This window comes from Emys orbicularis, chromosome 1 (genome assembly GCF_028017835.1).
Source record: "Emys orbicularis isolate rEmyOrb1 chromosome 1, rEmyOrb1.hap1, whole genome shotgun sequence".
NCBI classification, from domain to species: domain Eukaryota; kingdom Metazoa; phylum Chordata; order Testudines; family Emydidae; genus Emys; species Emys orbicularis.
In genome coordinates this window covers 95,280,653-95,303,057 of record NC_088683.1, presented here as the reverse complement: position 1 = coordinate 95,303,057, position 22,405 = coordinate 95,280,653, and the positions used below count along the sequence as shown (strand labels likewise).

Genomic DNA, 22,405 nt, shown 5'->3' with positions numbered 1-22,405 from the left:
GCCTCTCCCTGTGAGGGAGGGCACTGGTTCTCAATCAGCTAGTCCTGTCCAGCATGGACAGGCATCGGCTCAACACCCTGGTCCCAGCCCCGGGATTCCTGACCGATATTCAGAAGCTGGTTCTGGAGTTCTTTTGGCCAGGACAGCACTGGGTCTCTGCAGGGGTTCTCCATCTCCCCCTGGAGGAGGGAGGACAGGGCCTGACATGTCTGCGCACTCAGGTCCATGTCTTCCGCCTCCAGGCTCTGCAGAGACTCCTCTGTGGTGCAGGTACTCCGGCTTGGAGCACGTTGGCGCATGCCTTCCTGCGCCGCTTCCAAGGGCTCCGATATGACTGGCAGCTCCTTTATCTCCATCCAAGAGGTCTTCCAGGAGACCTCTCCAGGCTGCCGGTCTTCTACAAGGACCTCCTCTGGACCTGGAAGCTGTTTTCAACGACCAGGTCCGTGGCGGCCACCGTGGGGGCTGATCTCCTCGCGGAGCCCCTGCTACACAACCCCCAGCTCCGTGTGCAGGTGGCAGAGTCCCCCGCGGTGCGCCAAAGGTTGGTCCTGGCAGAAGTCACCAGGGTCGGAGACCTCCTGGACTATGACCGGGGAGACTGGGTGTATCCCCTGATGCTCACTCAGCGCGTGGGACTCTCCACCCTTCATAGTCCCTGGCGCGTACTTCAGGAGGTGAGGGCAGCCTTACTGCCCGCTGCTCGGGTTTACCTCGACTGGGTCCTGTGGGAGGGTACTCCTCACCCACCCTGCACCCCGGGCCCTCTGGACCTTTCCATCAGGCCCCTGCCCCATGAGTCCCCCTGGCTGTCCCACCCATACACCGGGAGCCGGCTGCACGATTTGCAGCCGGTTCACTTCCAGACCACGCCAAGGAAACATCTGTACACGCTCGTGCTTCTCATCCTTCATTTCCTCACCCTCGTGTCCCACCCCGATACGAAGCGGCGGGACCTATTGCCACCTATTGAGAGTGAGGAACCCCGGTGGGCCAGACTATATTCCACCCTAGTCCCAAGGCCTGCCAGGGATATTAGTTGGTGGCTCCTCCATGGAGCCGTGAGCACGGGCATGTACTTGGAGCGGTTCACCCCCATCCCCGACATCTGCCCCTTTTGCGGCATGAGGGAGACCCTGGTGCACGTATATCTGGAGTGCGCCAGGTTGCAGCCCCTGTTCCGGCCCCTGTTCTGTAACATCCTTTTACATTTCTGGCTACACTTTTCCCCTCACCTTTTCATATACGCACACTCTATCTGTGGCCCCACAAAGTCACGGGACCTCCTCGTCAACCTCCTCCTGGCGATGGCCAAAGTGGCCATCTACAATACCAGGGAAAGGAGGTTGGCTGATGGGGTTCTTTGCAACTGTGGGGCCTATTTCCGGTCCTCCCTCCATTCATGTATCCAGCAGAGTTACTCTGGGAGGCACCCACTGGCTCCCTTGACATCTTCGAGGAGCAGTGGGTGCTGTCCGGGATTCTCTGCTCGGTGTCCCCTTCAGGTTCCCTTTCTTTGACCCTTTGACCTTCACATCTGCCCCTGTTACATTTTTGGTTTCCCCCCATAATTATTCGAGTTCCTGGACCTTGTGGATCCTCCCCTAAGGCTGCGGAACCCAATAGGACCACTCTTACAGCTGCCAGGTCTGACTTTGTCAGCAATAGTGCAAATTATTATATTATGCACTGTTCCCACCGGCATGTCATGAAATAATGTAAACATACAAATAAAATGCAAATGGAAAAAAAAGAAACAAAATGTCAAAATGCAGAAACAAAAATGACAAATTACAAAACAACATTTTTCCAGAATGAAAATATTTTCACTTCAAAATATTTTTTCTGCAAGAATTTTCATTGGAATCTACACATTTTTTTAATATATTTTGATTTTTGACAAAAATGGCCTTTTCTGTCAGAAAATGGTTTTGATGGAAATTTTCCAACTAGCTTTGATTGGGAGCTCAGGGGGCTTTCAGAGGGGTGTTTGGTTGCCCCCAAGATGCCTGAGCATACAGGACCAGATCTTGAAAGATATGTAGGAGCTTAACTCCCATTGGAAGTTGGGTTTCTAAATACCTTTGAAGACCTGGGCCACAGAGTGCCTGGCAGGATTTTCAAAGGTGACTGTGAATTTCCTGGGAGTTCAGAAATATCCACTAGGTTTATATTGGCATGTGTAAATCACTAGTTTACATATTCTAGTGAAGCTGAGGCACCTAGATGTGAGCAGTTTAAAAGCAGCCTATTTTCAGATGCAGTTGGGGAGAGACAAAACCCACAGTATCTGGGGCAGGTGACCAGGGGGATGACAGAGAAAGGGACATGGGGGGGGGGGGGGCGGGAGGAAGTGGCAAAAAATGCCCCTGAGCCCTCTCTGCCACCCCCTTTTCCCATCTCTGTGGGCTCAGGCTATAAATGGGGTAAGTGCTGTGGGGGACAATGGCAGGACACATGGGTTGTGGCAGGGTCCTGGGTATCTAGCTACCATGGCTATGAATACCTTCTTTGCATCACTGTAGTGGGGTAGTTACCCCGCTCCGGCCCCGAAGGGGTTACCCTGGGAGAGAGCTGGGGCTGCAAGCCAAAGATGAGGCTGATTGGGGAAGCAGCCACAGCTGGGGCCATGCCCCAATCAGGCCACAGCTGGCCCTATAAAAGGCTGTGGGCCAGGAGCACAGGCAGTTTCTCTCTAGCTGTGGAGAGAGATGGGCCTGGCTGCTTGGGAGCTCAGCAGGGTATGTAGAGTGGAGCAGGGCTGGGGAAAGGCCAGAGGAGCTGGGGAGCTCCAGGCTGCAGGCCTTAGTAAAGGCCAGGAAGGGTACTGGGGTTGCAGAGGTGCAGCCCAGGGTAGGCAAAGGCAGCAGGTCCAAATCCCCCTTGCTGAGGATGAGTGGTATAGACTGCAGTCTGCCCCAGTGAGAGGGGACTAGATGGTGACTGGCAGTAGCCACTGAGGTGAGGTGGGGGTAGAGGGTTGGGGGATCCCCTGGGTGGGGAGACCCAGAGAGTGGGGGGCACTGCCAGGGGGTGGCACCCAAGGTAAAGGGGCACTGGGGTCTGGGAGGGACATGGGGGGCCTGAGGCAAGCAGGATACCGGCCGGCAGAGGGCGCTCCAAGGCTGGAAAAGCTAAATCCCTGGATGACCAGCAGCAGGTGCGGTGCCGCTGAGTCATTGCCCACTACAATCACATACAGCTACCTACTATAGACTGCCAAATCAAGAAGAGGAGGTGGATGAGGTATTTCTAGAATAAATAACAGAAATACCCAAAACACAAGCCCTGGTATTAATGGGGGGCTTTAACTATCCAGACATCTGCTGGAAAAGTAATATGACAAAACACAACATTTCCAGTAAGTCCTTGGAATGTACCAGGGACAACTTTTTGTTCCGGAAAGTAGAGGAAATAAACAGAGGGCTAGTATGTTAGACTTGATTCTGACCAACAAGGAGGAATTGGTAGTGAATCTGAAGATGGGAGGCAATTTGGGTGATAGTGATCATAAAATAATAGATTTCATGATTCTAAGGAAAGTAATGAGTGAGGGCAGCAGAATAAAGACCAGGGGCTTCAAAAAGTAAACTTTAACAAACTCAGAGAACTGGTAGGTAAGGTCCCAGGGGGAAAAAAAAATCCAAGGGGAAAAGGAGTTCAAGAGAGCTGGCAATTTGTCAAAAAGACTATTAAAGGCAAAATTGCAAACTATCCCGATGCAAAGGAAAGATAGGAAGAATAGCAAGAAGCCAATATGGCTCCATCAGGAGCTCTTTAATGACATGAAAATCAAAAAGAAATCCTGCACAATGTGGAAACATGGACAAATTGCTAAGGAGGCGTACAAAAGAATAGCATAAGCATGCAGGAACAAAATCAGAAAGGCTAAGGCACAAAATGAATTACACCTAGCCAAGGACATAAAAGGCAATAAGAGATTCTTTAAATACATAAAGAGAAAGATGAAGGAAAGTGTAGATCCTCTTAATGAGGAAGGAGAGTTAATAACTAATGGCATCGAGAAAGCTGAGCTGTTTAAAAAGGTTATTGGTGACCAGATACTCAACACAATTAATATAAACAACAAGGGGAAAGGAATCCAAGCCAAATTAGGGAAAGAACAGGTTAAAGCTGAGTTAGATGTATTCAAGTCAGCAGAGCCTGATAAAATGCATCCTAGGGTCCTTATGGAGCTAACTGAAGCAATCTCGGTATCAGTAGGAATTATTTTTAACTCCTGGAGGACAGGTGAGGTCCCAGAAGACTACAGAAGGGCAAACATACTACCGATCTTTAAAAAGGGGAACAAAGAGTACCAGGGAATTATAGACCAGTCAGCCTAACTTAGATACCTGGAAAGATACTGGAACAAATTATTAAACAATAAGTTTGTAAGCACCTAGAGGATAATAGGGTTATAAAGAATAGTCAGCATGGATTTGTCAAGAACAAATCATGCCAAACCAACTTAATTTCCTTCTTTGACAGGATTACTGGCTTAGAGGATGGGCGGAAGCAGTAGATGTGATGTATCTTGATTTTAGTAAGGTTTTTTTTACACAGTCCTGCATGACATTTTCATAAGCAAACTGGGGAAATGTGATCTAGATGAAATTATTATAAAGTGGATGCACAACTGGTTAAAAGACCATTCTCAAAGAGTAGTTATTATTGGTTTGCTGTCATACTGGGAGGGTGTATGTAATGGGGACCCGTGGGGGTCAGTCTTAGGTCTGGGTCAATATTTTCATTAATGATTTTGATCATAGACGGAAAGCATGCTTGCAGGTGACCCCAAGCTGGGAGGGATTTCAAGCACTTTGGAGGACAGGATTAGATTTCAAAATGAACTTGACAAATTGGAGAACTGGTCTTAATTCAACAAGATGAAATTCAATAAAGACAAGTGCAAAGTACATCACTAAGGAGGGAAAAATCAAATGCACAACTACAAACTGAGGAATAACTGGCTGGGTGGTAGTACTGCTGAAAAGGATCTGGGAGTTATAGTGGATCACAAATTGAATGAGAGTCAGTAATGTGATGCAGCTGTGAAAAAGGCTAATATTATGGGGTTTATTAAAAGGAGTGTTATATGTAAGACCCGGGAGGTAATTGTCCCACTCTTCATGGCACTGGTGAGGCCTCAGTTGGAGTAGTGTGTTCAGTTCTGGGCACCACACTTTTGGAAAGATGTGGACAAATTGGAAAGAGTCCAGTGAAGAGCAACAAAAATGCTAAAAGGTTTAAAAAAACTTGACCTATGATGAAAAGTTTAAAAAAAATGGGCATGTTTAGTCTTGAGAAAAGAAGACTATGGGGGGACATGTTAACAGTCTTCAAATATGTTATGGGCTGTTATAAAGAGGACAGTGATCCATGTTCACTGAAGGGAGGACAGGAAGTAATGGGCTTCATCTGCAGCAAGGGAGATTTAGGTTAGATATTAGGAAAACCTTTCTAACTATAAAGGTATTTAAGATCTGGAACAGGCTTCCAAGGGAGGTTGTGGTAGCACCATCATTGGAGGTTTTTAAAAACAGGCTGGATAAAGACCTGTCAGGGATGGTCTAGGTTTAGTTAGTCCTACCACAGTGCAGGGGGCTGGAATTGATGACTTCTTGAGGTCCCTTCCAGCCCTACATTTCTATGATGCTATAAGCATATGCATGGCATAGGTAGGATTTCTATCCTTAGAGGGAGCAATGTCTTCCGTGCGTACCCACCCTCTGGGAGCTACGCTCCTTTAAAGAGTCTCAGGTAGGACACTCAAACATTGATACACGCTCCCTAAATCACTGCCACTTTTGGCCTTAGGGCTTGTCTGCACAGGGAAATTTACCAGCGCGGCTGTGGTGGTATAATTATGTGGCTATAGTTATAACTAAGGCTACATTTATGTCACGGCATCCCTGACTTCCAGAGACCTCCAGTGACATTCTCTGCTTCAGCCCCAGGAGCTGCAGGACTTTGGAGCTGACAGCCAGTGGGGCCCTGGCAGGGTCCCAGCGACAGCAGTGACAAGCGACTGAACCCCGTGCAAAGTTCCAGTGACAGGTGACAGACTCCTGAAGGGGCCCTCCTCAGGGTTCCAGCGACGGGCGACAGACTCACGCAGGGGAAGGGGGACGCCTCAAGCAAGCGGCTGGGGTGTCCCATTTTCTCTTTGGGAAATATGGTCACCCTGCAGCTCCCAGCCACTGTGGGCGAAGCGGGAACCCCACAGCTCCCAGCCCCCACGGTGGTGGGGGAAACCATGGAGCCGCAGCAGCAAAAGTCACAGACAGGTCATGGCTTCTGTGAATTTTTGTTTATTGCCCATGACCTGTCCATGACTTTGACTAAAAATAACCATGACAATTTAGTTATAAATTTATACTGGTATAGTTATGCCAGTAAATTTCCCTGTGTGGAGAATCCCTTAATGTTTGTACAGTGCTTTAAATGAGGAAATGTTAAGCAGTTCCTCAGTCACCCAGACCGGCTCTTCCTCCCAGACCATCTCTGTCTTGAAACACTCCTTGAAATTCTTCCTATCCTGACTCCTTCCTACCCTGTACACTTATTTTTGCTGCAGCCCATGATGTTGGTCATTGGTGCCTCTGGCCCTTGGCATGGTGTGTGGGCCCTAGATGTCTCCTCCTCCAGAAGCAGTGGCTGCAACATGCCAAATGGTAGTCATGCCACAAAACTGCTCACTTGCCACTTTGGATTGCCAACTTCCTCAGGTGTGGCTGGGGCAGGGGAGAGCAGAGGAAACAAGAGGTGGGAGGGATTGATTTAAGGGGATAATCTGTCATTTATTATTTAGATTGGAGTAGTGCCCACAATGTGCTGAATGCTTTGCAAAGGCCAGACAAAGGAAGACACTGCCCCTGCCCTGGGAAGCTGGCAATCTAAAAACATACAAGCGAAGTGAGCGGAGTGGTGATAGCACAACAGCTTACAAGGATCACGACTGTTGTTGGTTTTTTTAAATAAAGATATTAAATTATTCTGCTTCCCTTCCAAATTCAACCCTTATGCATTCCCCCCATACCAATTCCCAGCGCTAGTTCCAGTGTGCATACACTCCTCCCTCCCAGCAATCCCACCCGCCATTCAGCCCCCTTCCCTCCATGTATGTGAGCAGTTCATTAATGAGATAAATCAGTGATTTAGAGAAGCAGATGATTTACTATCCCAAGCAGAGCTTTCTCTAACCCAATAAAGAAAAAGAGCCAGAGACTCCATGAAACCCAGTAAGGACTTCACTGTTGTCTCTCTCTTTTACATGGAAGATGGGGGAGAGAGAGATTGAGTCAGCTAGCTTCTTTCTTTGTAGGCACTGCAGAAGTAGTGGGTCTTCAAGCGTACTAGAAATGAGAAGATAGTGGCCTTGTGGACCAGTTCAGAGAGGGCGTTCGTGCCTTGTGGAGAGGGTGGTATGGAAGAAAGCACAGAGATGTATGTGAGGGGGCAGACATTCCAAGAGGTGGTGGTGCTGAGGCAGTGGTGAAAGTAGAATTCATTTCATACTGGTACACTGCACCAGCTAAAAGGGGGAGGCACGTGACCTCCTCATGTGACTCTGCCCCACCACCAGCCCAGGCCCTGTGCTCTCCTCCTCCCCTCCCCATGATCCATCCCATGTTACCTGGCGGGGGGAGAGGGGGCTCTGTCCTCCTCCCACTTCGCCGGAGACTTCTCAACCACAGGGCTCTCTGGAACCACGGTGGCAAAAGGAGCAGACAGTGGCCCCACGCCGGCAGCTCCTCCGCTGCGGCTGCACCAGCCCCACCCCCAGCCCTGCCCTCCGGTGGGGCTCCTGTACAGACCCTGGACAGGAGACACAGGCACACAGCTGTGTGGAAGGGCTGGGGGCGGTACAGCCATGCCGGAGGAGCTGCTGGCGGCCCCACGTTCTGCTCCTCCTATGTCTTTCCAGTACGCCATGCAGGCTATAAATAGCTTACTGGTACGGCGGACCGGACTGGACCGCCCTCCTTGCACCACTGTGCTGAGGTCAGATGATCTGAGTGGCTGTGTTTTGGTATGGGCCGGAAGGGTATAATGTGGGTGTCAGGCTGGCCAGGGAGAAGGAGGTTACAGTGACCCAGAGAGGCAATCATGAAGGCCTGGACAAGAATTTTAGCTGGGTGGACAGAGAGAAAAGGTCAGATCTTAGAAATCTGTGGGACCCTGCCTGGATGTGTTGGCTGAGAGAGAGGGAAGTGATGAAATAATGACAACACCTTGCACTTCCCTTGTCCCTTTCATCTGAGGCCCTCAAAGTGCTTAACAAACACTAATGAAGCTTCACAATGTTCCTGTGAGATAGGTGCTATTAGCTCCATTTTTGGCTGAGCTTGCGAGGCCCTACACTGAACTTGTCTGACTGTCTGACTGTCTGTCTATAACATGACCATTTTGAATACTGAATCCAATCGCTTCCCAAGTGTCAGGAAGGTTCTAGGGAGAGAAGGTGGGTGAGGTAATATCTGTTATTGGACCAACTTCTCACCTTGGCTCTCTAATATCCTGGAACCAACCCGGCTACAATATTGTATACAACAGGGCATGTTCAAGGCATCCACAGCCAGATTTTGTTGAAAATCAGAAAAACCAAAAGCAACGGAGGAGGCACAGAGCCCCTGGCATCTGGTTAGCAGATCTACTTCTTCAGCCACTTCTGTGTTAGCTGATGGCAGCCATTAACCCCTTCCAGCATAACAATACCCCTCCTCTCAGCTCTGCCCATCACCCCAATACTGTGTAAAAATGCTGACACCCTGAAAGAGAAAGAAAGAAGAAGGTCTACACTGCCACGTATATCGGAATAACTTATGCTGTTTAGGGGTGTGGAAAAAACATCCCCCTGAGTGATGTAAGTTACACCCACATAAGCCCCGGTGTGGACAGCGCTATATCGGCAGGAGAGCTTCTCCCACCAACATAGCTACTGCCGCTTGCTGGGGGTGGAGTAATTATGTCAATGGGAGAGCTCTCTCCCGCCGGCATAGAGCAGCTAGACAGGAGATCTTACAGCGGCACAGCTGCATTGGTACGGCTGTGCCACTGTAAGCTCTCTAGTGTAGACATGGCTGGTTGGGACCTTAGACCTTAGTCCATCCCATGCTTTGCTGCACATTAGGCTACCCCCATCCTTTGCCTCTCAATTGCCCTTCTCTCCAAATCTTCCCATTTCATGTTGAGGTGCTTGATGTCGTTCAGAACTGTTCATTTCCATGTTATTCGCGGTCTTCCTCTCTTTCTTCTCGCGTTTTCTGGCTTCCATTCAAGGGCGGTATTTGGTAAGCGTTCTTTTTCCATTCTCAGCACATGTCCGAGCCACTGATGTCTTCTTTTGTAGATTATTTGTGAGAGGGGGCCTTGTCCAGTCATTCTTCTGACTTCTTCATTCATCTTCCTATCTCTATATGTTATTCCCAATGTTCCTCTCAGACATTAGTGATGAAATGCATCCAGCTTTTGCATATCTTTCTTGGTAAGTTGCCAGGTCTCACTGCTATATGTTGTGATGGCGATAACAATTGCTTTGTACACGTTCAGTGTAGGGACTCTCCCTACCAGCCACATTAAAAAAACTGAACGTGGCTGGTAGGGAGAGTCCCTGCAATAGAGGGGGATTGGAGGGTGGCACAGGGAGTCTGTGGGGGGAATGGACGGATACAAGGAGTCACTGGGGTGCAGTGAGCTCTGCCTACACTACCTACAAAGCGGGTAACCCCATATAGATGGAAGAACAGGCACAGAGAGGTTAAGTGACTTGCCCAGAGACATGCAGTGCGTCTATAGATGAGTAAGAAATAGAAGCTGGATCTCCGGCTTCCCACGCTCCTGCTCTGATAATTAGCCTAGTCTCTCCTTAAAAGAACGAGAAAGTGACAGCTAAAGAGGGCTATGATAGCAGAAATACGGTGTTACGTTTAGGTAGGGCCGCCTTTTCAAAAGTGCTCCCGGATTTTGGGTGCCTTCATTGTTGAGTACCCATAATTAGGGAACACTTGAAAATTTAGACCTACATATTAAAAACCATACGGTTAAACCCACAAGATCATCTAGCAGCAGTTGCTGAGAGCCAGTTTTCAACCTGATGTTGAAGGGGCTGATTCTGGGGACATTTCTAGGTCAAAGGGGAGGGCATTCCATAGCCCTGGGGCCACAGAGGCAATGAGACAGACGTTTTCCCTCCTGTCCCCCCTGCACATGCCATGCTCTAGGGGCCCCATCCCTTGGAGCTCCCAGGATGCAATGGTGTATAACATGGAGCCAGAGCCTCAGAAAGTTAACTGTCCAGTAAGGGCCGTAAAGCTCAAATCTGTAACCTAATTCATGCCCAGCAAGCAGCCAGTAAAACACACATCCGAGACCCAGCACCAGAGAAGGGCAGAGGGAGATTACTAGTGGTGCCACCTGAATGACAGTTTTCCCTCCTTTCTCCCGGGCAGGGTCAGCAGACAACAAGACTGAGGCAGCTATGTCTGAGCTGGTGCCGGAGCCCCGGCAAAAACCAGCAGTGCCAATGAAACCTGTTGGCATTAACTCCAACCTGCTGGGCTACATTGGGATCGACACCATCATTGAGCAGATGCGCAAGAAGACCATGAAGACGGGCTTTGACTTCAACATCATGGTTGTAGGTAGGAGGGGTCATCAAGGCCTACGGAGCCTTTGGAGGGCATAGAGAGAAGCTTTGTCGGGCTTTGACTTCACTCTCACAGGCACAAGTACAAGAGGTTATAAGGGTACAGGGGATCATTGGGAGTATGGGTGAAGGACAGATGCTTTAATATCAGGCCATGCCTAGTTCCAGTAGATCCCTAGTCCCTGTCCTTGTGATTTTCCCTTAAGGTACATATGAAGGGCAAGAAGATCCCGCACACCCAACCTGGCAACTTCCCTGGGTTTAAGTTCTTCAGCCTATTGTCAGGGTGAATGCTACACCTAGCTGTGGTGAATGCTACATTCTTCCCCTTTACGTTTATCAGGTCAAAGTGGGCTGGGGAAATCAACACTGGTGAACACCCTCTTCAAATCCCAAGTTAGCCGCAAGTCTTCAGGCTGGAACCGTGAGGAGAAGATCCCTAAGACAGTGGAGATCAAGGCCATTGGGCATGGTAAGAACCAGGAAAAGTATCCCGAGGACCACCAGTACTGGCTGAAAGAGCATAGGGGGTGCTGGTGTCTTAGAACAGTCCTGTCAAGGACTTTTACTAGGGCTGGCTGGAAAACCAGAATTCGAGATTTAGTTCCACATTGAGATGAAACCGAGACCTTTCCAAATTTTTGAGAGCGGGAGAGAGAGACCCTGACCCACTCCAGACTAGCCAGTAGCCTGGTGGTTAGGGCACTCATCTGGGAAGTGAGAGACCTAGGTTCAAAGTCCCTGCTCTGAATGAGGCACGAACTGTCTCTCCCTTGCTTCTGTGGTGGTGGAAAGGGCAGAACATCGTCATTCCCACATGTGTCATAGAAGCCTACACAGAGAAGCCGATCTCGAGGGAGATCATAAGGTCTTTTCTGCTTTCTTCCCCAGTCATTGAAGAAGGTGGTGTCAAGATGAAACTGACGGTAATTGACACCCCAGGGTTTGGTGACCAGATCAACAATGAGAATTGGTGAGTGTCTGACCTCCCCATCTATCTTCCCCCTCTCTCTGTTTGCCTCTTGGGTGGCTGACCTACTCATAGGGCTGGGGATGCAGAAGAGATGGACCCCACCCCTGGAACACAGTAAACAGGTTAGTATGAGCTCAGCTCCAGGCTGAGTCAGCGCAGCAGGATGGGATGTTGGTGTTCCTTCTGATTCAGTTCTGAACCAGTCCCCAGCATGGGACTGGGGGTACTCTGTGGCTCCAGCTGTTGTCTTTCATACAAGATGTATTCGTTACAGATCCCATAGTAAATCTGAGAAGAATAAAGGTGTTAGAGTAGCATCCTGCCAAACTCCAATCTGGATAACGATATTCGGGGGTTCCAAAGGGATGTGATATTCTTCTTCTCTTCCTCGCTTAAGGCCTGATCCAAAGCCCATTGACGTCAATGGAAATATTTCTATTGCCTTCAATGGGCTTTGGATCAGGCCCATATACTGCTGTGAAGTGTTGCTGTGAATTGTTAAACTACCAACATGTTCCACTCCAGAGGTGGCTGCACTTCAGTGGCAGGTGACATGATTCTTATATACACAGCTTATAAAGTGTTTGGGATCCTACTAGATGAAAGAAGCTCAGGAAATGTTAAATCCTTATCATTATTATTTCATTTATTTTACTTAGGCATACACATGCTATAAAAGAGTGCCTATTGCCATGCTCTAGGACCCTAGGCATAACTTAAAAACTCAACAAAATTCACACCCCAAGTGTAATTTTGGTGCAGCAGTGCAGTCAGTATAATCCACTACCAGCAAACCAGGCAACGCATCCTTCTCAAGTCCCCCTCCCAGTCCAGCAGTTCCCCCCGCCCCGCTTGCAATCTCCTGCTCCCACCCCCCCCACCCCAAAAATTCAGCAGATTCTGCCTATTTTGGATCAGAATAAGGCAAATTCCAAAGTCACGGGGGGCCCTCACAGAGAACGCCTTGCCAGCAGCCCCTTTCCACGTATGCCACTGGGGCTTCAGCTTGAGCACCTCTGCTGATCAATAACCCTGGCAGGATCTGATCAGGCTAATGGATGATACCCTCCCACCCTGTAAACCCTCTTAGTTCCTGTAAGTGCCAGAGGCACTGTATGTATGAAGCATGAGGAAGGAATGTGCCTCTCTCTCTCTCTCTCTCTCTGACCTTCACAGCTGGGAGCCCATTGAGAAATACATCAATGAGCAATATGAAAAATTCCTGAAAGAGGAAGTGAATATTGCAAGGAAAAAACGAATCCCAGACACGAGAGTCCACTGCTGCCTCTACTTCATCTCCCCCACGGGTCACTCGTACGTATCCCGCTGCTGACTGCTTCATCTCTCCCACTCATCACTTATATGTATCCCAGTGTTTCCCAAACTTGTTCCGCCGCTTGTGTAGGGAAAGCCCCTGGCGGGCCGGGCCGGTTTGTTTACCTGCCGAGTCCGCAGGTCCAGCCGATCGTGGCTCCCACTGGCTGCGATTCACTGCTCCAGGCTAATGGGAGCTACAGGAAACGACGCGGGCCAAGGGACATACTGGCTGCTGCTTCCAGCAGCTCCCAATGGCCTGGAGCAGCGAACTGCGGCCACTGGGAGCCACGATCGGCCGGACCTGTGGACGCGGCAGGTAAACAAACCAGCCCGGCCAGCCAGGGGCTTTCCCTACACAAGCGGCGGAACAAGTTTGGGAAACACTGATGTATCCTATCTCATCTCTACCTTACTGCACCTCTACTTTAGCTCCCCCTATGGACCAGTCATATGTATCTCACTACTCCCTCTACTTTATGTCCTCCACGAGTCTCTCCCGGTATCCTATCCCATGCATCACTCCTATATACATCCCACTCTGCCTCTTTCATCTCTCCCATGGGTCATGCGTAGGAATCCCACTGCTGTTTAACTTTTCCCTACTGGGCTGGACACTGGAAAGGCTGTACAGAAAAGCATTAGAATGGGATAGACAGGCCAGCTCTCCCCATAGGTTTTTTTTCTAGGCATTGAGTGAGGAGGAAGGAGGAGAAGAGATCTAATGGGAGCATCTCTTGGGGGATACACAGGAGAGCTCTCCCTTCCCCCTCTCGTCTGGACTCTGGGAGGGGGAAGAGCGGAGCCAGCATTAAGGGTGATGTGGTAAAATGACTCTCACTTATTCCTTTTTATCGGGCTGCAGCTTGCGACCCCTGGACCTAGAGTTCATGAAACATCTCAGCAAAGTAGTAAACATCATCCCTGTTATCGCCAAGGCAGACACCATGACCCTGGAAGAGAAGACTGAGTTCAAACAAAGGGTGAGTACCACCACGCCTGTGTGGAACGAGTCTTTCCCAGCCTCACCTGTCCTGGCAGGAAGGTGGGAAAGGTGGTTTTATCCTTCAGACTGTGATTATATTGTCTTGACCACTCAGACATCCTGGTGTTTCCCTTCATGGTTCGGAACAGCACTCAGCTGCTGCCATGGGATACAATATTGGATTCTTCTCCACTGACAGAGTCCAGCTATTGTGCAACCTTAAAACAGGACCTGGTTCTGTGTCAATGTGGGGCGTGTGCGATGATCTGGGTGTGCTCATATGGCAGAAGATTGCCTAAATCGTTCAGACTAATATGGGGAAGGCCACCTTTCCAGCTGGTAGGATATCACAGCAATTCAGCTCTTTCCCAAGTCGCCGTACATTCCTGACAATATGGCCTTATCCAAGAACACGCTTGTCCTTTAAATGAACCTTCGCAAAACATGTGCCCACAGCGGGTCAGAGCTGACATTAGCATGTATCTGTGCTAGTGAACCCTACCTCTGAACTCAGACTAATTGATAGGAGAATGTACCTTCCTAGCCCAAATGAGCCTAAGGAAATGATCAACTAAGACCACAAAGAATAATGCTGAATGGTCTGCTAGGGGCACCACAATGGAGAATTAAAAATGGGTGGATCTTCTGGTGAACTGAAATCTACTAGAGATCACCCTGGACAAAAACTAACTGATGGGATGCATCTATTGTGGAAGAGCAGCTGTTTCTATGCTGAAGTCTCTCAAAGGGCATCTGTCACAGTGATGGCAAGGGTTTCACACCTGTGCTGTGACCTGCCAAGATGTCTTTCTGCTGATCCCTGTTCTGTGACTGGGGTATTAATCCTTCATAACCCTGACCAATGGGGCCAGTGAATAAAGTCCAATCTCTTGCCAGCACTGCTGTGTGTCACAACTGTATCACACACTCCTTCAGGAGTATTCCCTGCAGGCGCCTTCCCCTCGAGAATGTTGCAGTAGGAATGTAATACCACTGCACTCTGCTGTCTGCCATAATTCAATGCTTGCACTGCTTTTTACTTTCCAATGTTTCCCTGCCCAGGTGCGCAAAGAACTGGAGGTGAATGGGATCGAGTTTTACCCCCAGAAAGAGTTTGATGAGGACCTGGAGGATAAAACAGAGAATGACAAAATCAGGGTAGGACACACCATATCATGAGAGAGTATTGAGGAGTGGTTAGATTTCACTGAGTGCAGAATGGAGACAAATCACTCTAGTTTTCAAAGTGCTTTGAGATCCTTGGATGAAAGATGCTATAATGCAAAGTATTATTATTATTACTGTTTATATCCAGTAGGGAGGATGGGTTCTTTTATCCTTTCTAATTTAATTTGCATTGTCTCCGTTCATTATCACCATAGAGTGCTGTGATTGCTGAATTTAAGAGGACTGTTTGTTTCACTTCATCTTGGTGAACTGAAATCTACTAGACACTGGGTTTGGGCTGGGTTTAACTTCCCATGTGAGCTGTTGCTATTTAAGCCCAGCTTGTTCTTAGCTTGACCCCTCAAACTCTTATTTTTGAGAATCTCCCAAGTAAAAATTTGATCATATTTCCCCTTCACGTCAATCATCATTGCAGCCATCTCCTGTAGAAATGCTGGGGATATCTGCAGACCAACCTCTAGGAAGCTGGGGACATCTGTAGAAGACATGTAGGGCTTTTCCTTTTGGGGGTTTATGAATTTAATTTGCAGGGGGGTTATTTTTAGCAATTTTTGAGTTTTGTGTAGATGTCAAAAATCTGTGGTTTTGGGGATTTCTCTATGTATATACTTAGGCATTGCAGAATTCGATTTTTTATTTTTTCATAATTTTGATGGATAATATCAGAGTTTATTTTTAAGCAGTTTTTTCAATTAAAATTTTCACAGTGGGTGAAATTGGGGTGCTGGTCAGATGATAGGGAAGATAGGACAATAATTATTTAATGACAGTAGATGTTGAGATTCAAAAAGTTAAAGCTTTATAACCGTTCAAACACAAATTGTCAATATCACATGTCAAAATATAAAAAGTAAATATCCTTAAATCAAACCCTAGTAAGTTCTCAAGCAGCATTTTTCTTACTTTGTCTATCTGTAAATTTCAATTATTATCAGTGGAAATATTTTTCATCAGTTTGTGTGTCCCTTAAATTGATGTTTACCTACTTTTACCAATAAAAATCTAATTCTTCCATGCCTATATATACTATACACATTACAGTAGTATATACTATAGAATCATAGAATATCAGGGTTGGAAGGGACCTCAGGAGATCATCTAGTCCAACTCCCTGCTCAAAGCAGGCCCAATCCCCAGACAGATTTTTGCCCCAGATCCCTAAATGGCCCCCTCAAGGATTAAACTCACAACCCTGGGTTTAGCAGGCCAGTGCTCAAACCACTGAGCTATCCCTCCCCCCAGGAGGAGGAATGAGTAAAAGGCCAATCTCTTTGTAATGTTCCCTAGTGCACTTTAGTGTAGCACTATTTCAAACAGCTTTACTTTAAAGTGCACTAGGGAACCTTTAGTGTGCACCAGCAGGGTCTACACAGACCAATTAATGTGCAACACATTAGTGTGCTTTAGAAATTATACCTCTGTCATCCGCATTACTGCTCCGTGTAGACAAAACCTTAGATCCAACTAACCATTTCCCATGTTTTTCCCATGTTTATTGAACACTGATTTCATTTTTTATTGGGATGTTTTACTGGTGTTTATCAGTTAATACTGAAAATCAGAAGCCCTAAACTTATGGAACATTGTGGAGACCTGCAAAAACCTATGGAAATATTGGGGGATCTCCAGACTAACCTATGGAAGCAAGGGATTTCTACACAGGAAGTGTCGGGTACCTCTGTGGACTGTCACATTTATAGAACTAGCTGCACCTCTGCCCCCTCTTGGTATTTCTTCACTGCAGAGTAAACTCGGAGGATCAGCACCTGGGTTAGCCTAGTCTAGGGCTAGGTCTACACTACCCGCCTGAATCGGTGGGTAGAAATTGATCTCTCGGTGATCGAATTATCGCGTCTCGTCGGGACGCGACAATCGATCCCCGAATCGACGCTCTTACTCCACCAGCGGAGGTGGGAGTAAACGCCGTTGACTGGGAGCCGCGGAGGTCGATTTTGCCGCCGTCCTCACAGCGGGATAAGTCGGCTCCGATACGTCGAATTCAGCTACGCTATTCGCGTAGCTGAATTTGCGTATCTTAAATCGACCCCCCCCCGTAGTGAAGACCTGCCCTAGGTGTGAGCAGCCACTCCAAAGTTATTGTGTCCTCATTGATGCTGCAGTCCCCTGTGCGTGTGTGTTGCTAGGACTTGGGGGGGGGGGGCATCTCCCATGGTTCTTTGTGCTGCAGTGAGATGAGCCACTCTATGATTCTTTCCCAATGAATTGTAGGAGAACTTGTCTGTCCTTCTGGCCAGATGAGAGGAATTGTGGGAAAGCGTTGGAGGACTATCAGCACTGGAATGATTTAGTCTGTGTCCTCACTGCAAAGTGAGTGGGTTATCAGCCTCACTCAGCCTTTAGCCCAGGGGTCGGCAACTTTTCAGAAGTGGTGTGCCAAGTCTTCATTTATTCACTCTAATTTAAGATTTTGCGTGCCGGTAATACATTTTAACATTTTTAGAAGGTCTCTTTCTGTAAGTCTATAATATATAACTAAACTGTTGTTGTATGTAAAGTAAATAAGGTTTTAAAAATATTTAAGAAGCTTCATTTAAAATAAATTAAAATGCAGAGCCATCTGGACCGGTGGCCAGGACCCGGGCAGTGTGAGTGCCACTGAAAATCAGCTCGCGTGCCGTCTTTGGCACGCGTGCCATAGGTTGCCTACCCCTGCTTTAGCCTATACCCCAGGACAGGACAACTAGTTGGGGTTGAAAGCACCACTAAACTTGGGTGACAGAGTTTTGTGTGTGGAAGGGAGGAGAGTTAGGGGCAACACCTGAGTAAAAGGCCAAGTTAACTCTGCAGTGAAGACAAACTCCCTGAGTGCATCTCCTCAGGTAATAGGTACAGGCAAAAGGTCTATCTCAGGGTTGGAATCATGTGATTCTTCCACTCTGAGCCTGGGACGTGGGTACAATGCTCCATGTATAGCAACCTCTTATCACCCAGTGATACAGTGACCTGCAGCCTCCTTAAAACAACATATAGCTCATGGAATGGACCACTAGAGAAAAAAATAGGATTTTAAAGTAACAAACAGCCTTCCTGCACATCTGTCCTACCTAGAGTCCTACCATCCCATACTGGTAGGCCCCAAACCTAGGTAGGCCTAGCTTCTTCAGACACCCCCATAGGTTCCTGTGTCTGAGTCTTTTCAATCTCGTGCACCCCCTTGCAGTGTCCTTGTTAACCCCCCCATACACACACACACACACTCCCGAGCTCTTTGTCTTGCAGGAGGCTTGGTCAAGTGTTGGTGGCTTTTGCCCTCTGGTTGAGAAAGTTTCATACCCTGGCAGGAGACTGAGTAGAGTTGTCAGAGCGAACAGTTCTGGCATTGTCCCTTTAGGACTCATAGGTGACCATCTTGAGCCATCTCCTCTTTCCTTCTGGGAACCACCCCAGAGAGACCCTTGGGGAGAAATACTTACCAAAATATGAGTGCAGCAAACACCAGGCCAAAGTCAGGCCAGCATACAGTATTAATAAATGATTTTAGAGAGCTCCATATTCATCACTCCTATGATTCAAAAATGCCGGTCACATTTGAAGACTCACCTAGAACAATACTGCACCCATCTGCAGAACCCATGGAATCACTGGGAACCTCTGCAGGCTCAGCTCTGGCAACAGCTGTAAACAACTGTTGAAATGCTTGGGATATTGTCATAGTCTGCAGTGGCCAGTCATTGGATGGTCATTGGCAATGAGTGCCTCTTGTTCTGCAGAAGACCGTATGCTGGAGGGAAGAGGGTAACGGGGAAGGGTGGAGAGAGAGGAGTAGTACTACAGCCCATATCTCATTGTTGTCTAGTGCGCAGAGGAACAGCTTGACTAGGCTTGTCTACCTGTCTATCTCCAGCAGGAAAGCATGCCGTTTGCAGTGGTGGGCAGCGACAAGGAATACCAAGTAAATGGCAAAAGAATCCTGGGCAGGAAAACTCCCTGGGGCGTCATTGAAGGTAAACAGGTCCATCCTTTTGAGATGGATGTATCTACCTAGGCTCAGGCACGCAAAGCTCCAGGTACGCGGCAGAGCACTACCCCTCGCACCTATAGTTAAACATATTTTTTAATCAAAATAAAACAAAGATATTTTCAAACACCTCTGCTGAGGGGAATTGGAGCTACCACTGTGGTATCAGCAACTGGCAGGGTATTGCTGCCACTCTAGAATATGAAAGGTGCCACGTTGGGGCCCATGAGGTCACCTCACTTTTCAAGTGAACCCTCCCTTGTGGTTTTAAGAACTGACAAGCCCAATAGACAGCATGTTATGCACATATAGCACTATATGCCCTGTTTGAAATATAAGTTCTGTGCCCGTCTGCCCACTGTCTTGACCACCATCCCATGCACTGTACTAATGAAGGATTTTTTTAACACCCCATTTCCCAATTTTCTCTGTTTACAGTGGAAAACCTCAATCACTGTGAATTTGCCCTACTTCGAGACTTTGTCATCAGGTGAGGCCAGCGGTTATGTAACTGTCTATTCCTGATGAGAAGGGCTACAGTACTTACTGAACGGACTTTCAGATAGAATTTCCTAGTGACGAAAGCCATGATAATGGAACAATCTCCAAACGGATGAAAGTCATATTTCTTAAGACAATTCAAGCTGGGCTGACTACTATAGGGAACATTCTTAAATTAACTAATGGACAGGGCAACCTAGCTGATCTTTAATGTCTATGATTGCTATGCCAACAAGGGGGATAGTTGTGATGGTGCTTGGGTGATGTGGATGGCCTGTGTGACAAGGAACTGGAGTGATATCCTCCCCCATGCCCCATTATGCAAACACACAATAGATGGGAACACTTTTTAGTTGCTCCTGACTTAGGGCTGAGTTGGAATCAGTGACAAAGAGGGAAAGACTCTTCAGTCCATTTCCAATCCTCAGACCATATAATCCTCCTGATTTGGGGATGGATTAGAATTGACCAAGAGATAAAAAGCTCCATATCCCCAATCTCCAGTCCCCCTTCTCTCAAGTTCATATATGGATTGAAGCCCTTTCAGGAGAACTGACATCTGGCCGAAATTCTATGGGCAAGTCCCATAGTTTGAAGGCGCTGGAACTATGGGACCAGGGGTGCTGCCGCATCCCCTGGCTTGAAGTGGTTTCCATCATATCCAGGGTTTACAGTTTGGTTCAATGGCTCTCAGCACCCGCACTATACACATTGTTCCAGCCCCCCTGTTTGAAGGTAATCTCTATGCCCTATAGACTAACAAGGTAGGTTTTTTTAAGAAGCCCAATGTAAATATACATCAAAGTTAAAAACCAATCCCCTGTATGCTTCCTGTTGTCATGGTGTTTTGGCATCTGGGAGTGATGAACCCTCAGATTGTGACACAGTGATGTCATGGTGACATTACAATATTGCATTGTTTGTCCCTCACAACAAATTCCTAACGCTGGTACCACCTAGCTGTCACTGTTGGGCTTTCCCCAAATCTTTCAATAAAAGGGGAAGTTTGGAAAAGAGAAGACTAAGGGGGGACATGATAGAGGTATATAAAATCATGAGTGATGTTGAGAAAGTGGATAAGGAAAAGTTATTTACTTATTCCCATAATACAAGAACTAGGGGTCACCAAAAGAAATTAATAGGCAGCAGGTTTAAAACAAATAAAAGGAAGTTCTTCTTCACGCAGCGCACAGTCAACTTGTGGAACTCCTTACCTGAGGAGGTTGTGAAGGCTAGGACTATAACAATGTTTAAAAGGGGACTGGATAAATTCATGGTGGCTAAGTCCATAAATGGCTATTAGCCAGGATGGGTAAGAATGGTGTCCCTAGCCTCTGTTCGTCAGAGGATGGAGATGGATGGCAGGAGAGAGATCACTTGATCATTGCCTGTTAGGTTCACTCCCTCTGGGGCACCTGGCATTGGCCACTGTCGGTAGACAGATACTGGGCTAGATGGACCTTTGGTCTGACCCAGTACGGCCTTTCTTATGTTCTTAAGGTGGTCATTAAACAATGGTGGTCAAAGCCCAGGCGTTTTCTGGCGGTTAATGACTGGTTGGAAGGAGTTGTGGCTGTGGGGGACTCTTCCGGGGGGCTGGTGACGGCAGCACAGCTACTGTGGGCTCCACTGCACAACTGACCAGATGCATCATGGGCAGGGCCGGCTCCAGGCACCAGCCGAGCAAGCTGGTGCTTGGGGCGGCAGATTGTTCGAGGTGGCATTCCGCTCAATCCTAGGGCGGCACAGCCGCTTTTCTTTTTTTTTTTGGTTCCGCTCTGGCCGCCCTGTAGGGGGCGGCGGCGCGGAGGACGGGAGCGCCCTGCAGCAAGTCCGGCAGGGCAGCCCGCGTCCTTCCCTCTCAGCCGACCGGAGCGGCGCGGAGCTTCCCGTCCCCCTGCACCCTGGCTCCGGCCGCACCGCAGGTTTTTTTTTTTTTTTGCTTTGCTTTGCCATTCTGGATGCCCCGGGTTTTTTTTTTTTTTTTTTTGCTTGGGGTGGCCAAAAAGCCAGAGCCGGCCCTGATCATGGGGAAGTTTTATCTTCTTTGACGCATCATGTATTAACTGCTGCTGGAAGACTGATGAACCAGATGTCTTAACTGATACAGCAGGATGCAGAATAGCTGACTCAATGGACCATTGATTGGTCTGATCTGGTGTAGCAGGAGATAGCATACTGCACTGGTGAGGCCAATGATCTGAGCCAGTGTGACATATCCTGTGTGCCTATTTTATTTTGCTGACTGATGCAGTTTCAATTGGCTAATGTATTATGGCTTCCATAAAAAATGAATGTCCTGTTCATTGGCCAGCCAGACTGGAGAAACCGTCCCATTTATCTTAGGAAATAAAATAGACCCAGAAAGAATAACATTGACCCAGCTGATTATTTTTCTTATCCTCCTTCTCTCTGTCTCCTGCAGGACCCACCTCCAAGACCTAAAAGAAGTGACGCACAACATCCACTATGAGACCTACAGGGCCAAGCGGCTGAATGACAACGGGGGGCTCCCCCCGGTGACCGCCGAGACAGAGGAGAACCACGAAAGTAATCTGTGAATCACTCCTCCCACTGTCTGGATATTACAACCCATCCCAGCTACCCTTGACTTTACTATAGGCCTGTCTTCAAAGCATGTGGCACATCCTCTGTGTGTGTGTATGGGAGAAGGAGCAGGGGCATACCTTTCTCCTTCCTAGAATGTCATCATTCTTGTTTTTTTGCACAGCAGGCTGTTTGTTGTCTTCCCCTCTCTCGTGTTCTGTGGTTCAGTTGCGTGTCTTGGTTGTGGGAAGTAGTGGAGGGAATGCT

General features: G+C 48.0%; 1 protein-coding gene across 1 annotated transcript; it reads left to right on the top strand.

The window, feature by feature from the left end:
• The first annotated feature begins 10,459 nt into the window (after positions 1-10,459).
• SEPTIN3 (septin 3) lies at positions 10,460-22,152 on the top strand. The gene is made up of 9 exons (XM_065403216.1): positions 10,460-10,646; positions 10,995-11,123; positions 11,543-11,624; positions 12,801-12,938; positions 13,804-13,921; positions 14,986-15,081; positions 18,977-19,076; positions 19,529-19,580; positions 22,017-22,152. Exons 1-9 carry the CDS (start codon positions 10,484-10,486, stop codon positions 22,150-22,152), a joined length of 1,014 nt encoding a protein of 337 aa, XP_065259288.1. The 5' UTR covers positions 10,460-10,483.
• The last annotated feature ends 253 nt before the right edge of the window (positions 22,153-22,405 follow it).